Raw genomic sequence first — 21,957 nt, forward strand, 5'->3', positions numbered from 1 at the left:
AACGGCTCAGACGCCCCCACACCAAAAATATTGTTACTTATATTTTCATTGATGAGGAAGCCTAACAAGGATAGGAAAGAAATTAAATGATATTTTTTGTTTTTAGTGTATTTTACAGCTGATTTAGGACCCATTATCATAAGAGATGCTAACAGTAAGCTAACACAAGAGGAAGGTTAACTTTTATTAGGTTATGAATTTCAGGCTCAGTAATTGTGATTGTGCTCTAGTAATTGAGAAAGTAATTGTAAATGGCTTTCTCAGGTTAAAAGATAATTGTAATTTAATTGTAATTGGAAAAAATTGTGGTCACTGTATTCAGAATTGAAATGCAATTAAACATGGGCAATTAAAAATGTAATTAAGCCCAACCCTGCTGGAGGCAGCAACCACTGAAGAGGTACAGCGCAGCTCATCGTCCTCTCAGAATGTTACGTTTTTCTTCAACAAGATCACAGGTAGTTTGGCCACTGCCCTCTGAAGATCCAGGGTGAATATTTACATGTAGATTCAGAGTTTGTGTGCTGAATTAAGGTCAATGTCTTAAAAAGCAGATGAACACAGTGTTTACATTTCCCTGACCTTATTGTCATAAGCAGTTGGAAGTGTTTTGTGGTCGAGAATGCTGCAAAGATTGTGGCATCTGTGACTGAATATTCCAACACAGTGCTCTATACATGGTATTATTACTGTGATTAGTATTAGTTGTGGTATTGCCACTGTGGAAAAACTGTGTGACTATAACAAACGTTTCATCATTCAGTGACTTACCTGTGGTTTTCAAATTCCGCATGACTAGAAAGGTATTCTTATGTTACTTTAGGTGTTGGAGACTTTATCTGTGCGCTTCCACATTTAATGTGCTCTACAGGATAGATAATCCAGCAAAAGCGCTCAACTCTAATAATTTACTGCTGTCAATTTGTTTTATTCAGTGGAGAGGTCATCAGTTTTATCTATAGAGTGATTAATAGCATAGTAAATGTTGATTTATATTTATATATTTTAATTCTTGTCCTGTGAGTCCATATCTCCATGGTCCATCAAAGCTACAACGTTGACCCTCAGAGTTATAACTAAGGCTGCAACAACGAATCCATAAAAATAATAATAATAATCGACTATTAAAAGCGTTCATTTTCGATTCGTTGCGTCGTGTGATTGATGTTACTTACAGAGCCGTTTGCTTCACCTGCAGAGTTTTGTGTGTTTGCTTCGAGTGTTTGTGTGTGCGCACCAAGACTTTTTGTGTGTGCAGTGTTTGTGTGTGAGTGCACCATGACTTTTTATGTGTGCGCCCACAAGTGTTTGTGTGTGTGTGCACCATGACTTTTTGTGTGTGTGCCCACGTGTTTTTGTGTGCGGGCGCACGAATGATTGTGTGTTTGTGTGTGCGCACGAGTATTTGTTGGTGTGCGCACCACAACTTTTTGTGTGTGCACGCACGAGTGTTTGTGTGTGTGCGCACCATGACTTTTTATGTGTGCGCGCACGTGTTTTTGTGTGCAGGCGCACGAGTGATTGTGTGTTTATGTGTGTGCTCGCACAAGTGTTGTTGTGTGTGAGCATGAGTATTTGTTTGTGTGTGCACGCGCCAGTGTTTGTGTGACACTTTTATTCCAGTTTAATCAGCTTAAGCAGGGTTTAAATGTGCTTCATAGATAAACTGTTTAAAAAAGAAAATTAGATTAATCGATTAATCATTTAATTTATTGACCGATTAATTGATTATGAAAATAATCGTTAGTTGCAGCTCTAGTTATAACCTCATTCTAATTCAGCACTGCCAGACGACTTACATACTGTCGTTAACCAATAGCACACACTACTACTGCTACCACAACTGTCTCTCACTTGAAAGGAAACTGAAGCTATAGTATTGTTGAACAATCCGGCCCTATATAAAGGCATCTCAGGTGTGTGTGGGTGTGTGTCTGCGTGTGCGGGTGTGTGTGTGCGTGTGTGTGTGTGTGTGTGTGTGTGATTGAAGTCAGTGCTTCAGAATGCTTCTGACTCTCATAAACCCAAAGCCTGGCTGAGTCTATGTTTACACATTAATGCATGAACATTTGGGACAGCTGTATAATGTGTGCGATTCTATAGTTTGATGAATGTTGCTAGGCGACCAAACGGTCAAAGCATCTGGTAATGAAAGGTGGAAAACCAACATGTTAAACATTCCTCCATCTTAATGTTCTCTGCTGTGTTTCTCAGGGCTGGGTTATAACAGTCTAAAATCAGTAGTTCAGCCATTATCATGTTTTACTCATTTATAGGTGCTTTTTATTAAGTTCACTTTGTTTAACGCCACTTTTAGGACACCTGTTCAAACGTTATCAGCAAGCTTTACCATTAAATAACCAAACCGAACGATTCTGAACCATAGAACACTGTCATTGGGGAAAATATGATTTATTTATTATAATAGTATTATTTATTATATTATTGAGTACTACACTTATTTGTCATATTTTGATGACAACTACCTTTTTTTTAGTATATTTTACCAGATGTGGTGTTAGTGATGGTGTTACAAATTTTGGTGATCGTTTTCTAGGGTAAAGAACAAGCAAAAATGAACTTAAATGAGATCTTTTAGTGTGAAAATTGTAGGCCCTAAATGGTTGGTGGATTATAATTGAAAACTTTGAAATGTTTTAAATTAAATTGAGAAAAAAAGAAGAAAAAAACGCAAGCAGTAATACACACTGTAATAGTATACAGAAAAGGTTTTTCAGTATCAAACAATAACAGGTTAGGTTAGCTACAATGGTCTGTACACCTTTTGTTTACTCAGATGTGACAATTATAATTTAAAATTAATATTACTCATAAGCACAGTTTTTTAAGTTAACACAAGAAAAATCCTTAAGGAAAAATCTTTAATCTTTTGATGTTGAAATGATTTAAACATATATATATATATATATATATATATATATATATATATATATATATATATATATATATATATATATATTGCAGCAACAAAAAAAATGTTAAGGTCAATTTACAAATACAATGCAATGATCTTCCTCTTTTCTTTTTTTTTTTTTTAATCTTTTTTAAGATCTCTGACTGAATGGATACATTTACTTTTTATGTTTTAGTTGGATACAGTTGTTACATTTAAACCAGTTATGGATTTCAGTCATCCTGGTTTTTGTATATCCAGTGAAATATATTTTTTTTTCCAGATAATTTTAAGAAAGTTAAAGATATGCATAATATTTGAAGACAACCAATTGGTTAGAATTTGTTACAATCATAGGGGGGTAATGTAAGTGAGACTAAATGCATAAATGCAGAGAGCTGCACAGGATTTAAACAACATTGGTAAAAACAATAGCTATAGTGTTTAAAACTGCACATTTGAATAATTTATTCAATATTTAAAAGAAAATAATAAACTTGTCAAAAAGTGTGAAGTCAGCATTATCCCAAAGATTCTTAAGATACAGTTATGTAACACCAACAAACTTGAGGCCCACGGGCCAAATCCGGCCCACTAGAGCTTTTTATTCGGCCCGCGGAAGGATTTCTATCACTATATAGTTCAGTTCCAAATATTTCAGTCTCTCTAAATCCCCAAAATAAATGAAATTACCTGATATATGTGGAAGTTTGCAATCTTTTTCAGTCTCAAATTATTTGGTACATTTTCTGGTTTGAAGACATAATTTACTGGACAATCCACTTTGGAACTGGCCAAGGTTCACCAAGCAGTCTTCTGTAAAGTGACGGTCACAGACTAACGGATGCTGGATGGTGTGTCGCGTGCTCGCAGGGATAAATTCCAAACACTTCTGGCGAGTCGACTCTTCTTTAGGAAGTTTGAACAAATTCCGAGGACTTTCGCAGTCAAACACGCATTTTTAGTTACCAGACATTATTGTTTGGTACAAAAACAAAGTCAGTTTATTTTCCCTGTGCAGACTGAATAAGAAAGGACAATGACTATCCAAACAGATGTTCTTCGGCCACTCGCATTACTGTAGTCTAGCACCAGGGAGAATGGGCGTGTATGTTCACTGTGGAGGCGCGGCACCAGCAGCAGGTACTTCCTGGAGGGGACGGTTCAGAATTCTAGTGACGTCACTAGCATTTGAATCGCTCATTTTTCAGAAGAGGGCAGAGAAGCAGCTCAGAGAGCAGAATTATTGAGGATTTCTCAGAGATGCAGGAAGAAAGTCCAGTAATACTTTGGGGGGTGTTTTTGATAAGGAATTAACATTGTAACAAGGTTAAAAACTCATAAAAGTTGATTTGCACGATATAGAACCTTTAAGCATGTTTTAAGTCAACTGCAAACATTATTTCTATACGAAATAGCAAATTAAGGCAAATTATTGATTAAATCGCACCCTGATCAGAAAACACTAACCCTTCATTCATCATTATTATTATTATTATTATTATTATTATTATTATTATTACTAAACTGGACATTCATGATCTCAGTTATCCTGATCTAAATGAACACGCCTTAGATGTATTTATATGTTTAAGTAGAAGTATTGTCTGAGCCTCTGCAACACACCAAACATTTAGGAGTTTACTGTTGTATGTCAGGTTTACCATTGCACAGACAAAGCAGGAGAATGAATGACTTATTTATTATAGTCGTTTAATTCAGACATACAGCACTCATCTGCCATTGTACACGTGTGGTTTCCTCAACTCTAATGGACACCACATATACAGTATATTGTTTATAGATGCTGTGGAATCGTGGAGCTGCTAACTGTGTGGGGTTTTTTTCTGCCTGAAACGACAGGTTATTTTATCCAACATAATTTGTATCACTTTTTCTCTGTGTTGATTATTAGTTATTGTGCCTGTGGTGCTTTTTGTGTTGTGATAAGCCATCAAGATACCAACAATGCTTTTATCTTTTGTATCAATCTTGTAATAAAAAGCTTTTTCATGCAGTGTAGATACCTTGACTCTGATTGTTGATTTTTTTTTTTTTTTAAATCTGGTAGTGGTTCTCACCCATGAAGCTACACTCCTTCCCTTGAAATAAAACAACGACAATAACATCAGTCGACTGTTTTTCTCTGGACATTATTAAAAAAAAATTCAAAATATGCTTTTTTTTAAACCAATGATTAAAAATACAACATAAATTTATTTTCGAGATGGGAGCACCATGGGTTGCTTTTGCTATTAAAGTTGTTTATCTATCGCTAGTTGGACTTAAGAAACTGTGGAATTAAAAACGTGGTGAGAGTGCTCAATACGTCATTAGAAATTCAGAGTCCCATGAGTAAGAATATCAATAAAAAAAATAATTGGAGGAAAAAAATGAACCATGGGGATATTTTTCTTTATTAGAACCACAACAACAGTATCATTTACATAGAACAAACCCTGGGTGATCTGCTGGGAACTGATCTTAAATCCTCTTTGGTAAAATGTGAGGTTGAAGAGTGTTAAATGGTGCAAATAAAAGATCATTTAATACCTAGGTTTCCAAAGTGGGGTACGAGTACCCCCAGGGGTACGCAAATTGTCATGTGGGTATGTGAATGAAAATTAAAAACACTGTGACAACATTGGAAACTATAATAAAAATAGTGCAGTTAATGCTAGGTCAATGCTAATCATGCTAGGCTAATGCTATTGCAAGGCTAATGCTAGGTTAAAGCTAATACTAAGTGAATGCTAATGTAAGGTTAATATTAATGCTAGGTTAATGCTATTGCGAGACTAATGCTAAGTTAATGCTATTGTTATCCTAGGATAATGCTAGGTTAATGCTAGGTCAATGCTATTGCTAGGCTAATAGTAATGCTAGGTTAAAGCTAATGCAAGATCAATGTTAAAGCTAAGCTAATGTAAATGCTAAAATGAAGGATAGCTAATGCTAACGCTTGGCTAATGCTAAGCTAAAGCAGGACGACTTGCATTTTTGTCAGGAAATGCAAATATTCTAGTTATTATTATTATTATTATTATTATTATCATCATCATCATCATGTATTATTCCTCAACAGGATAGGTAAAATTCAGGGACAAATTTCACTGTAGTTCTACATTTTATATGACATTATGTTTATTAAGTGTACAGGAGTAGGGGTACATGGCTTCAGGTTAATAAATAAAAGCCTTTCATGTGCTGCCTCTCCCTCAATTGGTTAAATCATATACATTTGAATGAGTGTGGCATCCTCTTATTTGTGATGAAAAAATAATCATTTTTATGGAGCTTTGGCTATTCATCATCATCAATAATTATGGCCAAATGTGTTAAATAATATTTTCATTTGTTATAATTGTTTTTAACATCAGTATAAAAGCTATAACAAGTTAACAACTAAACATCTATGATCTGATGAAATAATTAATACTAAACATTAATTTTACCTCTCAAACAGCCACCTTGTTACGATGCAAATAATAAAGTAACATGAACAACAATGACTTGCTCGTTACTACTAGCACTTTATGGACAACTTACAAGATGACAATGTATTAATCTTAAATGTTAAATTTAGTGTTAAAATTTCAAATGATAATTTCATTAATTCACTTATTATCTGTATCCTGTGTAATTTTCCACTCATTTTCTGTAACCGGGTCAATGACGTTACACTGAGATTTTCTGCCCAATTGCTTTTTTTTTCAGTTAAAAAATGTGTAATTACATAAAAAGATACTATACCTATAGTACCATAGTATAAAAAAACCTCCCAAATTAAAATTAAATGAATAAATAAATACATGTGAAAAATTAAAAAAAAGGAAAATTTAACATTAAATACAAATAAATTAATATACAGTTGTGTGCGAAAGTCAGGGCACCCCTTTAAAAACAGCATATTTTATATATTTAAAAAGTTATATTCATATTTACTGTCTCTCTGGTATATGGGAAAAAAAAGACAATATTGTCAGGAAACATTAATGCATAGTTACATTTTATGTTATAAATTGAACAAAATTACAAAAATGAAAAACATAATTTTGGCATGTGCAAAAGTCGGGGCACCCTACAGCATCAGTACCTTCAGTACTTAGTAACACCCCCTCTGGCAGATATCACAGCTTGTAAACGCTTCTTATAGCCAACAACAAGTCTCTGGATTCTATTATTTGGGATTTTTCCCCATTCTTCCTTGCAAAAGGCTTCCAGTTCTGCAATATTCCTAGGACGTCTTGCATGCACAGCTCTTTTAAGATCTACCCACAGATTTTCGATAATGTTTAAGTCGGGAGACTGTGAAGGCCCTTCCAGAACCTTCAGCTTGCAGTTTCCACAGTGCGAGGCATAATTAAGAGATGGCAGGTGAGGGGAACTGTGGAGGTCAAGAAGAGATCTGGAAGACCAAGGAAACTCTCGGAGAGAACAGCTCGTAGTCTGGTCAGAAAGGTAAACCAAAACCCACATTTGACTTCAAAAGACCTCCAGGAAGATTTAGCAGACTCAGGAGTGGTGGTGCACCCTTCCACTGTGCACCGATACTTGCACAAACAAGACCTTTATGGAAGAGTCTGTAGAAAAAAACCTTATCTAATATCTCATCATAAAATACAACGTCAAAAATATGCAACAGAACATCTACAGAAGCCTGATGACTTTTGGAAACAAGTGCTGTGGACTGATGAAGTTAAAAAAGACTCTTTGGCCACAATAAGCAAAGGTATGTTTGGAGAAAAAAAGGAGCAGCATTTCATGAAAAGAACACCTTGCCAACTGTTAAATATGGGGGTGGATCCATCATGCTTTGGGGTTGTGTTGCAGCCAGTGGGACAGGAAACATTGCTCGGGTGGAGGGAAGAATGGATTCAATTAAATACCAGCAAATTCTGGAGGCAAATATCACAGCATCTGTAAAAAAGCTAAAGCTGAAAAGAGGATGGCTTCTACAACAGGATAATGATCCTAAACATACCTCCAAATCCACCATGGACTACTTCAAGAAACGCAAGCTGAAGGTTTCGGAAGGGCCTTCACAGTCTCCCGACTTAAACATTATCGAAAATCTGTGGGTAGATCTTAAAAGAGCTGTGCATGCAAGACGTCCTAGGAATATTGCAGAACTGGAAGCCTTTTGCAAGGAAGAATGGGGAAACATCCCAAATAATAGAATCCAGAGACTTGTTGTTGGCTATAAGAAGCGTTTACAAGCTGTGATATCTGCCAGAGGGGGTGTTACTAAGTACTGAAGGTACTGATGCTGTAGGGTGCCCCGACTTTTGCACATGCCAAAATTATGTTTTTCATTTTTGTAATTTTGTTCAATTTATAAAATAAAATGTAACTATACATTAATGTTTCCTGACAATATTGTCTTTTTTTCCCATATACCAGAGAGACAGTAAATATGAATATAACTTTTTAAATATATAAAATATGCTGTTTTTAAAGGGGTGCCCTGACTTTCGCACACAACTGTAAGTGGGAAAAAATACAAACGTTAAAATATAAATTCGTCATTAAATAAATAAATGCGACCAAAAAAATTTAAAAAAAATTGTCCAAAAATAAATATAGATTGATAAATATAAAAGAAAATACTAATATAATTAATTTTCATTTTTTAACTCATTTTTACTTTTATTCTTCTTTTTTTTAATTTTGGCAGGTTTGATCCTCCATACTCCTCTTTGTAACTAAATTAATAAATATTTTAATAAAGTGATTAGACATTGAGTGAAGAAGTGAAGCTAAGCTCTCTAAGAAATCAAGAAAGTTCTGCGTGTGTTTGTGGAGTGAATTTCACACGGTGTCCGTTCAACCTGAAACATTTTTTGACTGCTTGCACATAGGTTGCGTGTGTGCATCCATTATTTTGGACTTATTTGGTGTTGCAAAATGTTCATTTTATTTTTATTTAAATGAACATTCATGTTTACCCAGAAATGAAACCCATTCAGCTTTTGACCTCAGTGTGAGGGGGCGCTAGCGCACCAATCTGTTCATTTACAACCTCTAATAATCCGTAGAAGAAGACCCTCCTCCAGTCAACAAAAGGTCAATATTAAAAACACTTTTGTACTGCTAAAAGTTATTTAAGTGTGTTGCAAAACGTATATAAAAATACACCAAAAAAAAAAAAAAGTAGTAAAAACAAACAATAAACACAAAACAAAACAAACACATTTATCATGCGAATGTCCCATAGAATTAAACCAGGGAAATTGCACACAAATATACCTTTTTTATAATACTGCAGAGTACAGAGTATGTTCACCTCTTTGTACATCCAACCTTCAAACACATACTCGTTTGGCCATAATTGACAACTTTACGTAAGCCCCCACTATATGTATACATACTTCCGACGGGCACTGTACTTGTTATTTAAAATACATAAAATAAATGTGCACTCATTGACATATGGAAAAATAAAAGTGGAAAATGAGAAAAATGTTACAAACACTCCAAATCGGAGGTCAAAGGTATGGTTAAATAATAAAGCATAAACATTTAAATATTTAGGATTTTTTAAAGATAAGACTATCACAAGACTCTTAAAACTAGTGCAAATATGATGTGCACACTTAAACTGGGGTGAAAATGCAGTAAAACATGACAGTCATGAGTTCAGTCTCGTCGTGCTGCCATACCACCAGTGACCACTAGGAGGGGTGGTGTGCGCAGTATCAGGAGCAGGTGTCGTGAGGTGAAGCGGCTCCGTGAGATCGGCTCTTTCCGTCAGTCCTCGTCACTGAAGCTGAAGCTGAAGCTGTAGATGTGGGAATGCGGCTGCTGGAGGCTGTGGGCATAGCCGGACACTCAGCGGGGATGAGCGCACGGACAAGGAGGGCCTCTGTGGGTGGCTGTAGCCCAAGTTAGTGCACTGTTGAGGGCATGGGAGAGGAAGGCTGGGCGCTGGTGTAAAAGCGAGCGGACCGGGTGTTCTTAGTCTCCCTTCATTTTGCTGAGGATTTTGTGCCTCGCGGGGGGTAACGGAATGAGACAGGAGCCAAGAAGGATTCCCCAGCACCGTGGAGCTCCGCACTGCAGACAGTGTGAGTACTAACACTGCAGACAGACGGTAGGGCAGTCCTCAGGGACTGGGCTAGTCTCTGCTGGTGTCACTCCTCAACTTTTGGGGGACCTATTTTATTCCCGAGTGGGCGCGTCACAGCTGTCCGCATTCAGGTGCTCACCGACAGGGCGTTTTGTGTTAAATATTCCTGAGTGTTTAGTGCACATGTGTAAATGATTTATTCTGATATTAAAAAAAAAATGAAAAAAAATGAGCATTGGTGCGGTGAGGCACACCTGTTTTAGGCCGTGTGTTTTGTGGAGCCCACAGACTCATCAGCGGATTCATTTCTCAGGATTTTTCTCCTGCCTTTTGTTGCTACGGCGGTTGCTACGGACGACCAGTCAGTCCCAAATCGTAAACACAGGCAGAACTGACGTTAAATAAGGGCACGTACTACTTTCAATAAATCAACACTGACTGGTTAAAGTATGTCTGTCCGACACCGACCATCTGTCTGTTCAAATGACGGACACATGGAGGCTGAAAGTCTGTTAAACCAACCATGTCACCTGTGTAAAACCCAGGCCTGAATCTAACTGTTTCTGTCGGCCTTTGTGTTGATGCAGAGAGGTGTTTGTTGGTCCCAGGATTCAGTTAACTGCTGCCAAGTAGCCAGATTACAATGGATTAGGCAGGCATTTAAAATAGTCACGTTATCCCAGCAGTCCTTGCAGAGTCAGCTACAACAACAGCCTTTAGGCAGACTGCCAAATATGTGCCTGAGGAGAAGTCATGGAAGTGGGCACCAAGTTCCATTCTAAACACACAGCAGCAGCAGCTCTGCTTTCTGTGGATGTTATATAGGCAGTAAAACCAGACTCCCTTTCTGTTGACTGGGATCAGACTGAAAGGGAAAGGTGCTTGGCCTGGAGATCTTTCTACATTTCACCTGATTAGGGCTATTATATTGAAGATCTATGATATTAGAAAAGACACAGCAACATGAAACTGATCACTGAAGCATGGTTAGCATCTCTGCAACTCAGTGATGATGCAGTGTTCAAAAATTCCAGGGAATTCCTTTCTACATGGAGTTTGCATGTTCTTCCTGTGTGTGTGTGTGTGGCTATAGACTCCCATTCTATGCATAAGCAGTGCCCCTCATTGGCCAGTGATGTGATAGGTGCACCACGTGACTCAAAGTTCCGTCAGTTTTATTTTAGCTCATATTTATTTTTAGCTACCCCCCTACCGCTTCTATTTTAACCCTATCCCTAACCTTGGAAATACCCTAATTTCTTTTTTTCATATATGTATTTTTAATGGTGGTATTTACCATGTTAAATATGTTAAAATGAAAACGTATATAAGACAAAAGTTGGATTTGAACCGTACCCATGGTCCAGGGGGCTATTGATACGGAAATGTATCAATAAACACTTCCTTCCAAAAACATGTACGTTCTATTAATCGGATTTCCTGCTTTTCCCATGAATGTGATGCATGTCCCTATGTGTTGTGTTCACCCTGTGACAGCCTGGCTTCCTGTCCAAAGTATAAACTGCGTTGTGCCTGCTGTGAGCTGCGATGGACACCAGGAGACCCTCTATAAGAACCACAGGGATAAGCAACAACAACACAATAACATAATTTTTCTTTAAAATAAATAATTCTTATTGTAAAATTTTAGTCTAAGAATAGATTATCAAAAAGATAAGTTATGAAACACGAGACATTTTTAAATGACAAGAACCTAAATAGTTCAGGAATTGAATATTATTGAAATGAAAGCATTGACTGGCAACACTGACACAACTCTATTAGTTGTGTTTTTATTACCATTGAATTAAATGTTAACATTAAAATGTCTGGGTATAGTCTTGGATAATGTCTATATCTGTTATTGTATCAGCATTTTAATTCTAACATTATCTATACCTTTTTGTATTTCATTTTGTACCATTGGGGAGAACGCAGTTGTCGCAACTCTCTCTCTAAACGACTCTGATCTGAGCGAGTACTAAAGCCCCGCCTCCTGACTAGTCAGTTCTCTGATAAAACGACCTGTCCAATAAAAGGAGGATGATTCTGTCGACACGTCTCTGTGTGGATCTGATGTAACGCTGACAGGAGAGAGAATATTTATTCTTTATTTACCAATGACATCCTATAGGAAACACATAGATTTATATCTGATGGACTGACCTACATTAGTCAGCTGATGAAGCCTGCGTGCATCAGACGCTTTCAGACCGATGAATTGATAAATTAATTAATTAATTCATGTGACGCTGAGAGCCTCATGGCACATTCACACCGAACGCATCAAAAGCATCAGGTTTACATCCACAATATATGGTGGATGCACTTCGAGGAGCGTCGCAGTTTCTCTGTGATTGTGATTGGTCTGACACAGCAATCTCCTCCTCTATCACAAGAGCATGCACGTAGCCAGGCTGGAATTAACTCGCCTAACTTAGCATGTTGTAATGGAGATTCGTAGGACAGCTTCTGTCTGACGGACAATGTTTGGTTAGGTGAAGCCAGCTAACGGAGATAAATCCAGCTTATAATTATCTAGCTTTGTAGTATCGGCCCAAAATCTCTTCCTAAGATCTTTGTTTTCTGTTGCTATTAGATATACTGTTGTCTTTTAGTATCACCATTCATCTCTAACATCTACAGGGTTCTTTACCTCAAAATTTGTTTGTTTTTGTCAGAAAAAAAAACTTGTCAACCTTTATGATGGTCGCCTAAAAATCCCAACAATCATCAGTTTCTGAAATGTAAAGCCTTTCTGCAAGAGGTATTTCAATTCATAATCTTTTATTTTTCTTCACTCATTCATTCATTCGTCATCTGACGATCTTATTCCTGTTCAGGGTTGTGGGGGTCTGCTGGTGCCTATCCCCAACACTCAAAGGGCACCAGTCCATACCAGTTTAGTTTTTCTTCTCCTTTTAAAAAAATAAATACATTGATATCCAAATCAGCCATAATGCAGCCTCTCTTTTTACGAATTTTACATCCAGCAAGTTTTGTTGCTCATTGTACCATCATTCAGGGTCCTGTAGGCCTCTATCCAGCATATTTCTGCTGCCTCCCTGCTCTACCACACCCCATTGTAAGGAGGTGGCTCATTATCAGGCTTTCTGCAGAGCTACGTGATGACACATTTATTAGATTTATATTGGTTGGAGGTGCAATGCTGGACAGTGGCCCTCCATGACCATAGTTACTATCTGTGTCTTACATACTGCATTTAACATGAAACCTGCTGAGTATTACAATCAGTTGTAGAGGAGTGTCAAATGTGGTTGGTGAGTGATTCCTTATTTGTTCCCCCTAACACCTATATGTGTATCAGTGTGTACAACATCACATTAGGATAGATTTCCGCTAAGTGAATGACGGCGAGAATGTAATATGTGTCCTTCTCCTCCTCAGTTGTGAGGTTTGTGAAGGAGACAGCAGCATCATGTTCTACGGTTCTTCCTCGGGGGCGAGTATGTCCCTGCCCTCTAAGAGCCGCCTCAAACGACAGAGCAGGACCCTCACTCAGGTGGGCACACATCGACTTCACCATACGCGCACAAACAACGGGTGTAGTCGACAAAGGAGCTCAAACATGTAGACAATCACCCACTCAAACATATGCCACCATATAACCATATTTTATGTATTTTATTTTAGGTTGTTGTTTTTCTGTTTTGTCTAAATTGTATAATTTCATTTAAATTAATTGTCTTTGGTTCTTAGAGATTTTTCTTTTAAGAAACTGTTGTTTGGAACTTGGGATTTCATTGTGAACTTTGTTGTGAACTGCCTCTTTCATCACCTCGCCCAGATTCCTCTTGGTTGCCTTTCTTTGGCAGGAGCTAATGAGGAGAAAAAAAGGCAAAGCAACATTTTGCTAGGATTTGCATCATGAAATAAACCTGATGACTAAATTTAGACTAAAACTAAGTTGCATTTTAGTCAAAAGACTATAACTAAAACTAAATGAAAATTTGCTGTCAAAGTTAACACTTCTCACAACAGACCTCAGAACAGGCCTCCGAACTATGTACCTCAGTTGGACCAAGGTATAAAGATATGATGAGGCTTGTGGTCATTAGCTATTTGGCTTCTTAACTAAAGTGAGTTAACATGAAGAACACTTTAAAGTGTGCTACCTGCTATGCAAAACAAGAAATTCAAAATGCTGTAATCACAAAAAATGACATACTAAAGTTCCTTTTCTAAAATTTAATATATTACAAATATTAGCACAGAAATGCAAAGCAAAATAAATATGGTTGAAGGTTTGGTAGATGCTAGAATCCGATGCTTTGAATATTTTGATCTTTGGTCCCCAGGTTCTTTATCGTACTTTAAGCTACAGAGATCGGGTTCCAACGGAAGCAGGAACAAACACCCGCGGTGACCGACGCTCTACGACTGAACCCCCTGAACGCCCTGCAGACGACCCAGCTGAGCTTTCCACGCAGAGCTCAGCTCCTGGTGTGTTGAAGATTTTTGGCGATGAAATCTGTGCTGGTGCCAACTATAAAAGTGTCCTGGCCACGCCGCGATCCAGCGCTCAAGAATTGGTGAAAGAAGCACTCGACCGTTACTCACTGAACAAGGAGGCTGCCCACTGTTATGTGCTGTGCGACGTGATCGGGCATTTGGAGGGAGACGGTGGAATGGGAGGAGGAGGGTGGCGGACGGAATGTCTCCGGGCGCTGGGAGACAACGAAAAGCCACTTCTGCTCCAGGAGCTGTGGAAGCCTCGGGAAGGACATGCTCGCAGGTTTGAACTGCGCAGGAGAGCTGAGGTTGAGGAGCTCAATGCCAAGGAAAAAGACACCATCACTGCTGGTGAGGAAACCAATTCAATCACACACACACACACACACACACACACACACACACACACACACACACACACACACACACACACACACACACACACACACACACACACACACACACACACACACACACAGCAGCTGGTCTAACTCCTTTTCTATCCTGTCAAACTCAGCAGAAAAGCTGAGTTCTGCAGTGTGCGCACGTGCGTGCATGTGTGCGTGTGCTGAGATGCAGTGAGACCTTATAATTTCAATCCAAGTTATGAGACTTAATCTTTTTTTGAAAGGTGTTTTTCTCAGTTTTTTGTTGGGGTATACATCATCGCCATAGTGTTCCAACATATAAATGTGGAGAGACACACACAGGTTAACATTTTTCCTGCTGGGGACTCTCAAGATTATTTGTTAGGGTGATGAAAAAGGCAATGCTTTTCAGAGTGTTTTTTTTTAAAGGGGCTCTCTTTAATGCTGTTATCCTGTTGTTAACAGAATTTGATGGCTTTCCACACCTGGTTCCAGAGGAAGTCCATCCATGTGTCCATCCATCCATCAATTTTCTAATGCCCTTGCACATTTTTTTTAGAATCGTGGGGGTCTACTGATGCCTATCCTAGCTCACATCAGGTGCTCGGCAGTGTTACATCCTGGACGGGGCACCAGTCCATGACAGGGCCACATACCCAAAACCGACAACCACTAACACTCACATTAACTCCTACAGGCAATCTAGAAGATCTACTCTCATGGAAGCATAAAAGGAGGGGGTAAACTGCATTTTAAGCACACTGGTCAGACTCTCCACTACAAAGAGATCCAACTGGTTGAGAGCCTGGAGCTAATATTGCCTTGTGCGGTGCGTCCAGTAACATCAACCTTGCTCGCTCCCACTGAACGTGATGACATGCTGAGGCTTTCTAGGGTGGACTCTTCAACCTCCACTTGCATTAAGTTTTGTGTTTTGTGCACAGAAAAGACAATTAACTTTTACACAGTTTAATAACAGGTCATAGAACTCAGCCACTCTCCTTGGCTCTAAAGCCAAAACAATTTTGCTGATCTTTGCCAGTTGGACTGACTTCTCTTGGAGCTAATCGTACTCACATTGGTACCGGATGTCATGACCCAAAAAGTGTGCGAACTGGTCTATATCCATTCTGGTCAGGTTTATTACAAAGCCAAAGTCTTTAATACAGTCTGATACTCCGGAAATGTGTCAATGCTATGGACTTGCAAACATAAAAGGGTTCTCCTCCAGGACCCCACATTGCAGTTTCTGCCTGTGGATGGAGTATCAGCCAGTTCCCTGCTGCTCTGATCCCTCAGTTGACCAAGAAAGAGTTGCAACTTTTGGTCATTCCTCAGTAAAGGACAGTAGAGCTTGGATGTTCTTGGCCTTTAGCAATGGCCCTCGGGGGTAAAGACGAAAACAACTCATTTCACTTTGCAGCGTGAACCTGCTGAAACTCTGTCTGTCTTGACCAACTCTCCAACATCCAGGATTGGGCCCTTTTTATTTTGAGGTGCTCAATGACTTTGACCAATGCATTTCCCAGTTTGGGAGCCAGTGATGTGTTCGGGAATGAGCAGGTTTCACTGTCCTCGCTACGTGGATCTTACCATTTTCAACAGTCTACATATGATCTTTGGATCAATGAAATTCTCCAACTCTTGGAGGGAAGTACATATTCGTGCACTTTGGACCTGCTTGGCGACCTCATCTTCTCTCTGACATGCTGCTGATTCTTGACCGATAGCCTTTCTTTGTTCAACTGCTGCTGTCAAAACTTAGTTATCACAGGGTCACCAGCAACAATATATTTAATGTTATCAGCTTTCATGTAACCAATAATCGAGCACAGCTCTTTGAAGACATCCTGGGTCATAGGGCTTGCATGGCAACACAGGGAGCAGATCATGTTTCTACCCACCCTGTGCCACTCCTCAGTGGGTTTAGGAGGGCACGTCTTCATATGTCTCTTCATGGCCGTCCTGGTAAAAAGCCCCTGGAAGTGAACACGGTGGATGAAGTCTTAAACATCTGCCCTTACGCATGGCCAAGTCTTTGAGTCAGCCCACATTGGCTTGCACAACAGCAGCATTGTGTTGTTGGTTACCATACCCCTTTTCTGTTTTGGACATGTACAAGTATTCTCTGATACTTTTTGGAGTCTTAGTACCTTCGTGAGGTGCTGGCCCATCTTTGCCACAGTTTTTAAGCAGTACAGGCTCATTTTAGGTTTTGTTTAGGATGGAAAAACATTAACCTTGTCCCTTGTCCCGGTTCTTGTGTGTTAGGACATGATATGATGCCGAGGTTTGTGAGCGAGTGAACCTTGGTCTTTCCAAGCTGGAGCTTTGCCCATCAGAAAGTATCTTTTAAGAGTGAGGTCCACAAGTGACACCTGTCTGCATTGGGTGTAAGGACTTAAAGCTCCACTTATTGAAGTCAGCTGTTCTTGATTAGAGCGCTTGTACATCAGACGAGCATTTGGCTGGAATGCCCTCAGGAGGTTATACAATGAACTTGAGAATGTCAAAGGGTCCCCAAGCTGCCCCTTTTAAACACAAGGGTCTCCAATTTTTCATTTAAAAATTTCCCAAATTTCATTTGAGGATATACCTATTTCCATGTCATGCTCGCCTCACGTTACACTTTTCAGCTTTGTTTCCGTTTCATCATCTTTCTCTATTTAAGTAACATTACTGGCTAGTATACTTCCCAAAATCAAACCTATCATTCTAAATTGGGTTAATAGAGTCAACTACTGGTATTATTTTGACATTGTATATGCTTCATATGATTTACAAAACAGGAGGGTTACACAGAAATCATGTTAAATTTAGTCACAAGAGTTATTTTAGCATCACTCTCTGACCTGCAGCCACCCGCTTAATGGGGAAAATACCATGGATATGCGTAATATTGTCCCAAAACATTATTGGTGAAACATTTAATTATGAATCACCCTCACGTTTTGCGCAAAATCCTGCTCAGCTCTTTGCTTGTAGATACTTCTGCCGTGATGTGTCACCAGGTAAGCTGCTCACTAGTTCTACTAATTAATACATATACACTTAATACACCTCGGTAAACCTGTCTTTGCACCAGTGCCTGTTCTGATTCTAATGCAGTCATATCCGAACAGGTTGTTCATCACAACACATTAAAACACACTTCAAATGAAGCTCTGCTTTAGTGAGCGATTTTGAAATGGATCATCAGCAGAATTAGACGTATTTGTCCATTTGTCAATATTTTTAGACATTTCTAGACATTGTCGTTGTCCAGTAAAAAATAGTGCTTAAATGCGTGATATCGTCCCAAAACATACATGTGTGGCATGTGCTTATTACGTTGGAGCCTGATTTTAGATACAGAGAGAGAAAAATCAGTTTTCCACGATCACGGAAAATCAGAACCCCTACAGTAATAAAAATAACCAACATTTAAATACTAACCGGCTGCACATCTTGAATACTGCTAAATTTCACAAAATAGTTTTTTAATGTGATACATTTTACAGTCATCCTGATTATTTACATGGGCGTAAGCTGGCTGCTATGTGCAGTTAGCCCCTGGTAAAATGGCTTCCATTTACTGATCATTCTGAGTCTCCCTTTTTGTACCGACTACCTACATACACGCACGCATACACACACACACACACAAACACAGTGTTGTAAAAGTGCATATAGAGCTCATCGATTGAGCGAAAACTACAGCCATTGAAACTGGAGTTATGAATGCATATGGACTGTTTTCATGAATGACACAGTTGTGGTACTGTAACATGATATCACTTAGCGACTAAAAAGCCACTCCCACGTGTGACATTTTGTCTTTTGATGTATGATGGTACACTGTATTTCAAATGTACTGTAACAGTGTTGATTTTACATCTGCAATGCACCAATATCAACACTGATCCACAGAATGCGTTGTGCGTGTTTGTTTGTCCTTTAGGAAAAGGAAGTAAATGTTAGATGTAGTTTGGGATTGATGAAATCATTTGTCATTTACAAGCAAACCTTTAGTCTTGATTGAATTATTCACAAATAGATTAGGGTTTTCTGAAGTTTGATCAATATAGTATATGTCAGCCCACTCTCAAACAGAGCAAATTAAAGCATACCAAAACTGTCTTTTCTTTTGAAAGCTAGGTTTATCCACACAAATTAATTCACTAAGGTAAAAATAATACAGCCAGCTAGTAAAAAAAAAAGAGTTGTAGTTAAACTTTTGAAACAGGATTGCCGCTTCCGCTCTGTCATTATGTTCATAAAACTCACATACAGTAGCTCAGAATCTCTACCTTCCTCTGTGTCTGTTTTCCTTTAAGTATAAATGCATGTAAAGATCTTGAGTGAATGTTGCACTGACATGCACCATAAGATCACATGTTAAAGGTATGGTATGATTTTTATTGAATACAGAAATACTTCACTGCCAAATTATTTTCATCAACTTTTTTTTACTAATACCAATTAGAATGTCATTAATAGGATTGCATAGGGGTGGAAAATCTCCAGTAAATTTTCAGGAATATTCAAAATGAAAAACTTTAAATGGAAATATTTTATTGGAATTAATCAGAAATTGGGAGTTATTTTGAATAACTGATGATGATATTTTAGATGATGCTACAACTATATATAGGGGCAATTTTGTAAAATTTCCTGTTTTTTTCCCCATTAATTCCCATGTATATTTTTTAACTTTGAAAATTACCAAAATTTTGCAACCCTCGTTGAAATGTTTTATTATTTTCGGTTAATTCTGATAAATTATTCCTATGAACAGTTTATATTTTTGAATATTCCCAAAATTGTTGTCCCTTTGCTTGATAATTAGACAGTATTTAGTATTTAGCACGCTACAGGTTTGTAATTTACCAGTGCATGCCTGTTTTATGTTGTGCATATGGCACATGTGTTCCTTCCTTGCTAACTCTCCCACCCTGCTGTAGGGCTCAAAACCCCACAGTTCCTGGCAGCTCTAATGAGTCGGTCTGGGCTGGGCAAACACAGGAGCTCCCCCCTGCGGTGTGGTCGAGTTGTACAGTCCAACTCTAAAGGTGGGGACTGGCCTCAGGTAGGGTGGCTGTCAGTCATTGCCATGAAGACCGCCTCTACCTGCGTTTGTCACCCGAGCCACCCCCATTGCCAGTGATTTTGAGTGTGCAAGTAAATCTGTGTGAGCCATTGCATGGCCTTGGAAACGTTCAAGTCAAAGTCACGAGGAGCTGTTCAGCCTCACCTTTCATCTGGTTCACTGTTGTCAGTAATGTGTGGCTTCATATACTCCATCTGACTCTGACCCAGATACTGTTGACTGCATTTGTTTGTCAGTCTGCTTGTGTATGGTTAATTTTAGTCATTTGCACTTGTTGTTCTGTGCTCTGAATTCAATAGTGTGTCAAAAAGGCAGCGCTGGCCCAAATTACTGGTGCTACAGATTTTTGAGTACATATTGGAAAATATCTTTATTATGAAACGAAGTGTAACGGAGGCATCAGAAAAAACCCAATGGGAAGATTGGTTTAACTAACCAATGATCTTGAAATCAGTTTAATTATGTAAAAATCTGGGTAAATGTTGATGTCTGAGTAGAAGTACAGTCAGATGTTTGTCAAGATTGAATTGGACTGTACATAAAGCACCGTGCAGGGCATTCAAGCTGTAGTGGGGTGAGTTGGAAAGCATTATTTTTAGCTTGTGCCTCGCAGACACTGAAACACAGTGTTCAGTGGTGTAACTTTCACAGCTCATTAGCACATAAAAAAAAAGAAAACTTTAACTATAGAAAGTTTACACTAATCAGCAATATATCATTGAAAAAGAAAAGATGAAAGCTTATATCTAACGTGCTTCTTTGTTTTTCAACATCTCAAGGTTTTATGTTTTAGATTTTAATCATGATTTATTTATGATACTACATAAGATTCTTTGTAAATGTAAAGATATTTTTAAACTATGTACTCTAAAAAAGAAGCATTGGATTACCATGTTTAAGGGGCTGTTTTGTTTTTCTTTTCTTTTCTTTACCTTGATCCCCTGACTCTTTTCTTTATTATTCTCCTCTTGTTCCATCACTTGCTTATTCCATCTGTTTGTTTCCTCCCTGACAGACATTAATGCCCAAGCTCGTAAGCTCCAGAGGAACAGGGCAAAGGGGACACTGACCCTGCCCCGATCCAGCAACTCATCCTTCTGCCGCAGCCTAAGCGAGACCAGCCTCAACCAGGTGGGCTCTGAGGGCTGAGATTACTGCTGTTCACTTATGCTAAATCTCAAGTGTATTTACATGTGTTTTCAGGTTGGAGTGGGTGATGAGCCAAAGCGATATTATTCCACCCTGCCAGGACCCTTACGGGGTCGAGAACGTGACGGACCATCAAGTGGTCGTAGAAAAGAGGAGGGGAATCAGGGAGGGGTGAGGCACTCACTCTACCAGTCTCCTCATCTTCTGCTTCTCCAGGGATTCAATCGGCAGGTAAGAGTAGTGAAGGGAGAGTTTCCTTTTTATTTTTCAAACTCTTTTTATTTCAACTTTTAGGAACATACAGGTACACAAGAACAGCTTGATGGTTATGCTTTATATATGTTAGCATTGCACTCATAGTACCTAGATATAAAATTTTATATATATATATATATGTACAGATACACAAGCATATATACATACACAAAAGGCATGAATAAGAGAAAAAAATAAAAAAGAGTGAATAATACATTGTTTAATATCTTTATAGGCTAATTATTATCCACCGCCACAAAGTGTGGATGGGGGTTAATAGGTTTGAGGTCCGTCCGTCTGTCAGTCCGTCCTTTCGTCTGAGTTAAAGGGGACAGCTTTTCTCAGAAAATGTTTAAGAGAGGATAACCAAATTCGATGTGTGGCTTCAGGGTATCAATTCCTTGATGGAGTTAGAAAATGAGAAGTGTGTAATTATTTTTTCCGGAGTTATTGCCCTTGTGCTGTTTTTTTTACTCTGTTTGAGGTAACTTCAAAGGGGACAGCTTTTCTTATCAGAATCAGAATTCCTTTTTTAATTTATTAATATATTAATTAGAAACCGTTTAAGATAGTTAGTAATTTTATATTCTGATGTCATATTATTTACTTACAGTATGTACACATCTAAGTTCTTAGATTT

At 38.4% G+C, this 21,957-nt stretch overlaps 1 protein-coding gene across 3 annotated transcripts in view; it reads left to right on the plus strand.

Moving 5' to 3' along the window:
• Positions 1–9,594: 9,594 nt before the first annotated feature.
• Positions 9,595–21,957, plus strand: part of radil (Ras association and DIL domains) — a 39,024-nt gene continuing 26,661 nt past the window's right edge. For 2 of the 3 annotated variants that reach the window (XM_028455355.1, XM_028455442.1), the window contains exons 1-6: positions 9,595–9,981; positions 13,392–13,506; positions 14,303–14,807; positions 19,768–19,875; positions 20,929–21,044; positions 21,117–21,293. In XM_028455355.1, coding sequence (XP_028311156.1) covers positions 13,423–13,506; positions 14,303–14,807; positions 19,768–19,875; positions 20,929–21,044; positions 21,117–21,293 — 990 coding nt within the window. In that variant the 5' untranslated portion in view covers positions 9,595–9,981; positions 13,392–13,422. The remainder of the gene's footprint in view (positions 9,982–13,391; positions 13,507–14,302; positions 14,808–19,767; positions 19,876–20,928; positions 21,045–21,116; positions 21,294–21,957) is intronic. The other variant, XM_028455519.1, reaches the window with a different exon arrangement.

Source organism: Gouania willdenowi, chromosome 1 (assembly GCF_900634775.1).
Source record: "Gouania willdenowi chromosome 1, fGouWil2.1, whole genome shotgun sequence".
Lineage (NCBI taxonomy): Eukaryota > Metazoa > Chordata > Actinopteri > Blenniiformes > Gobiesocidae > Gouania > Gouania willdenowi.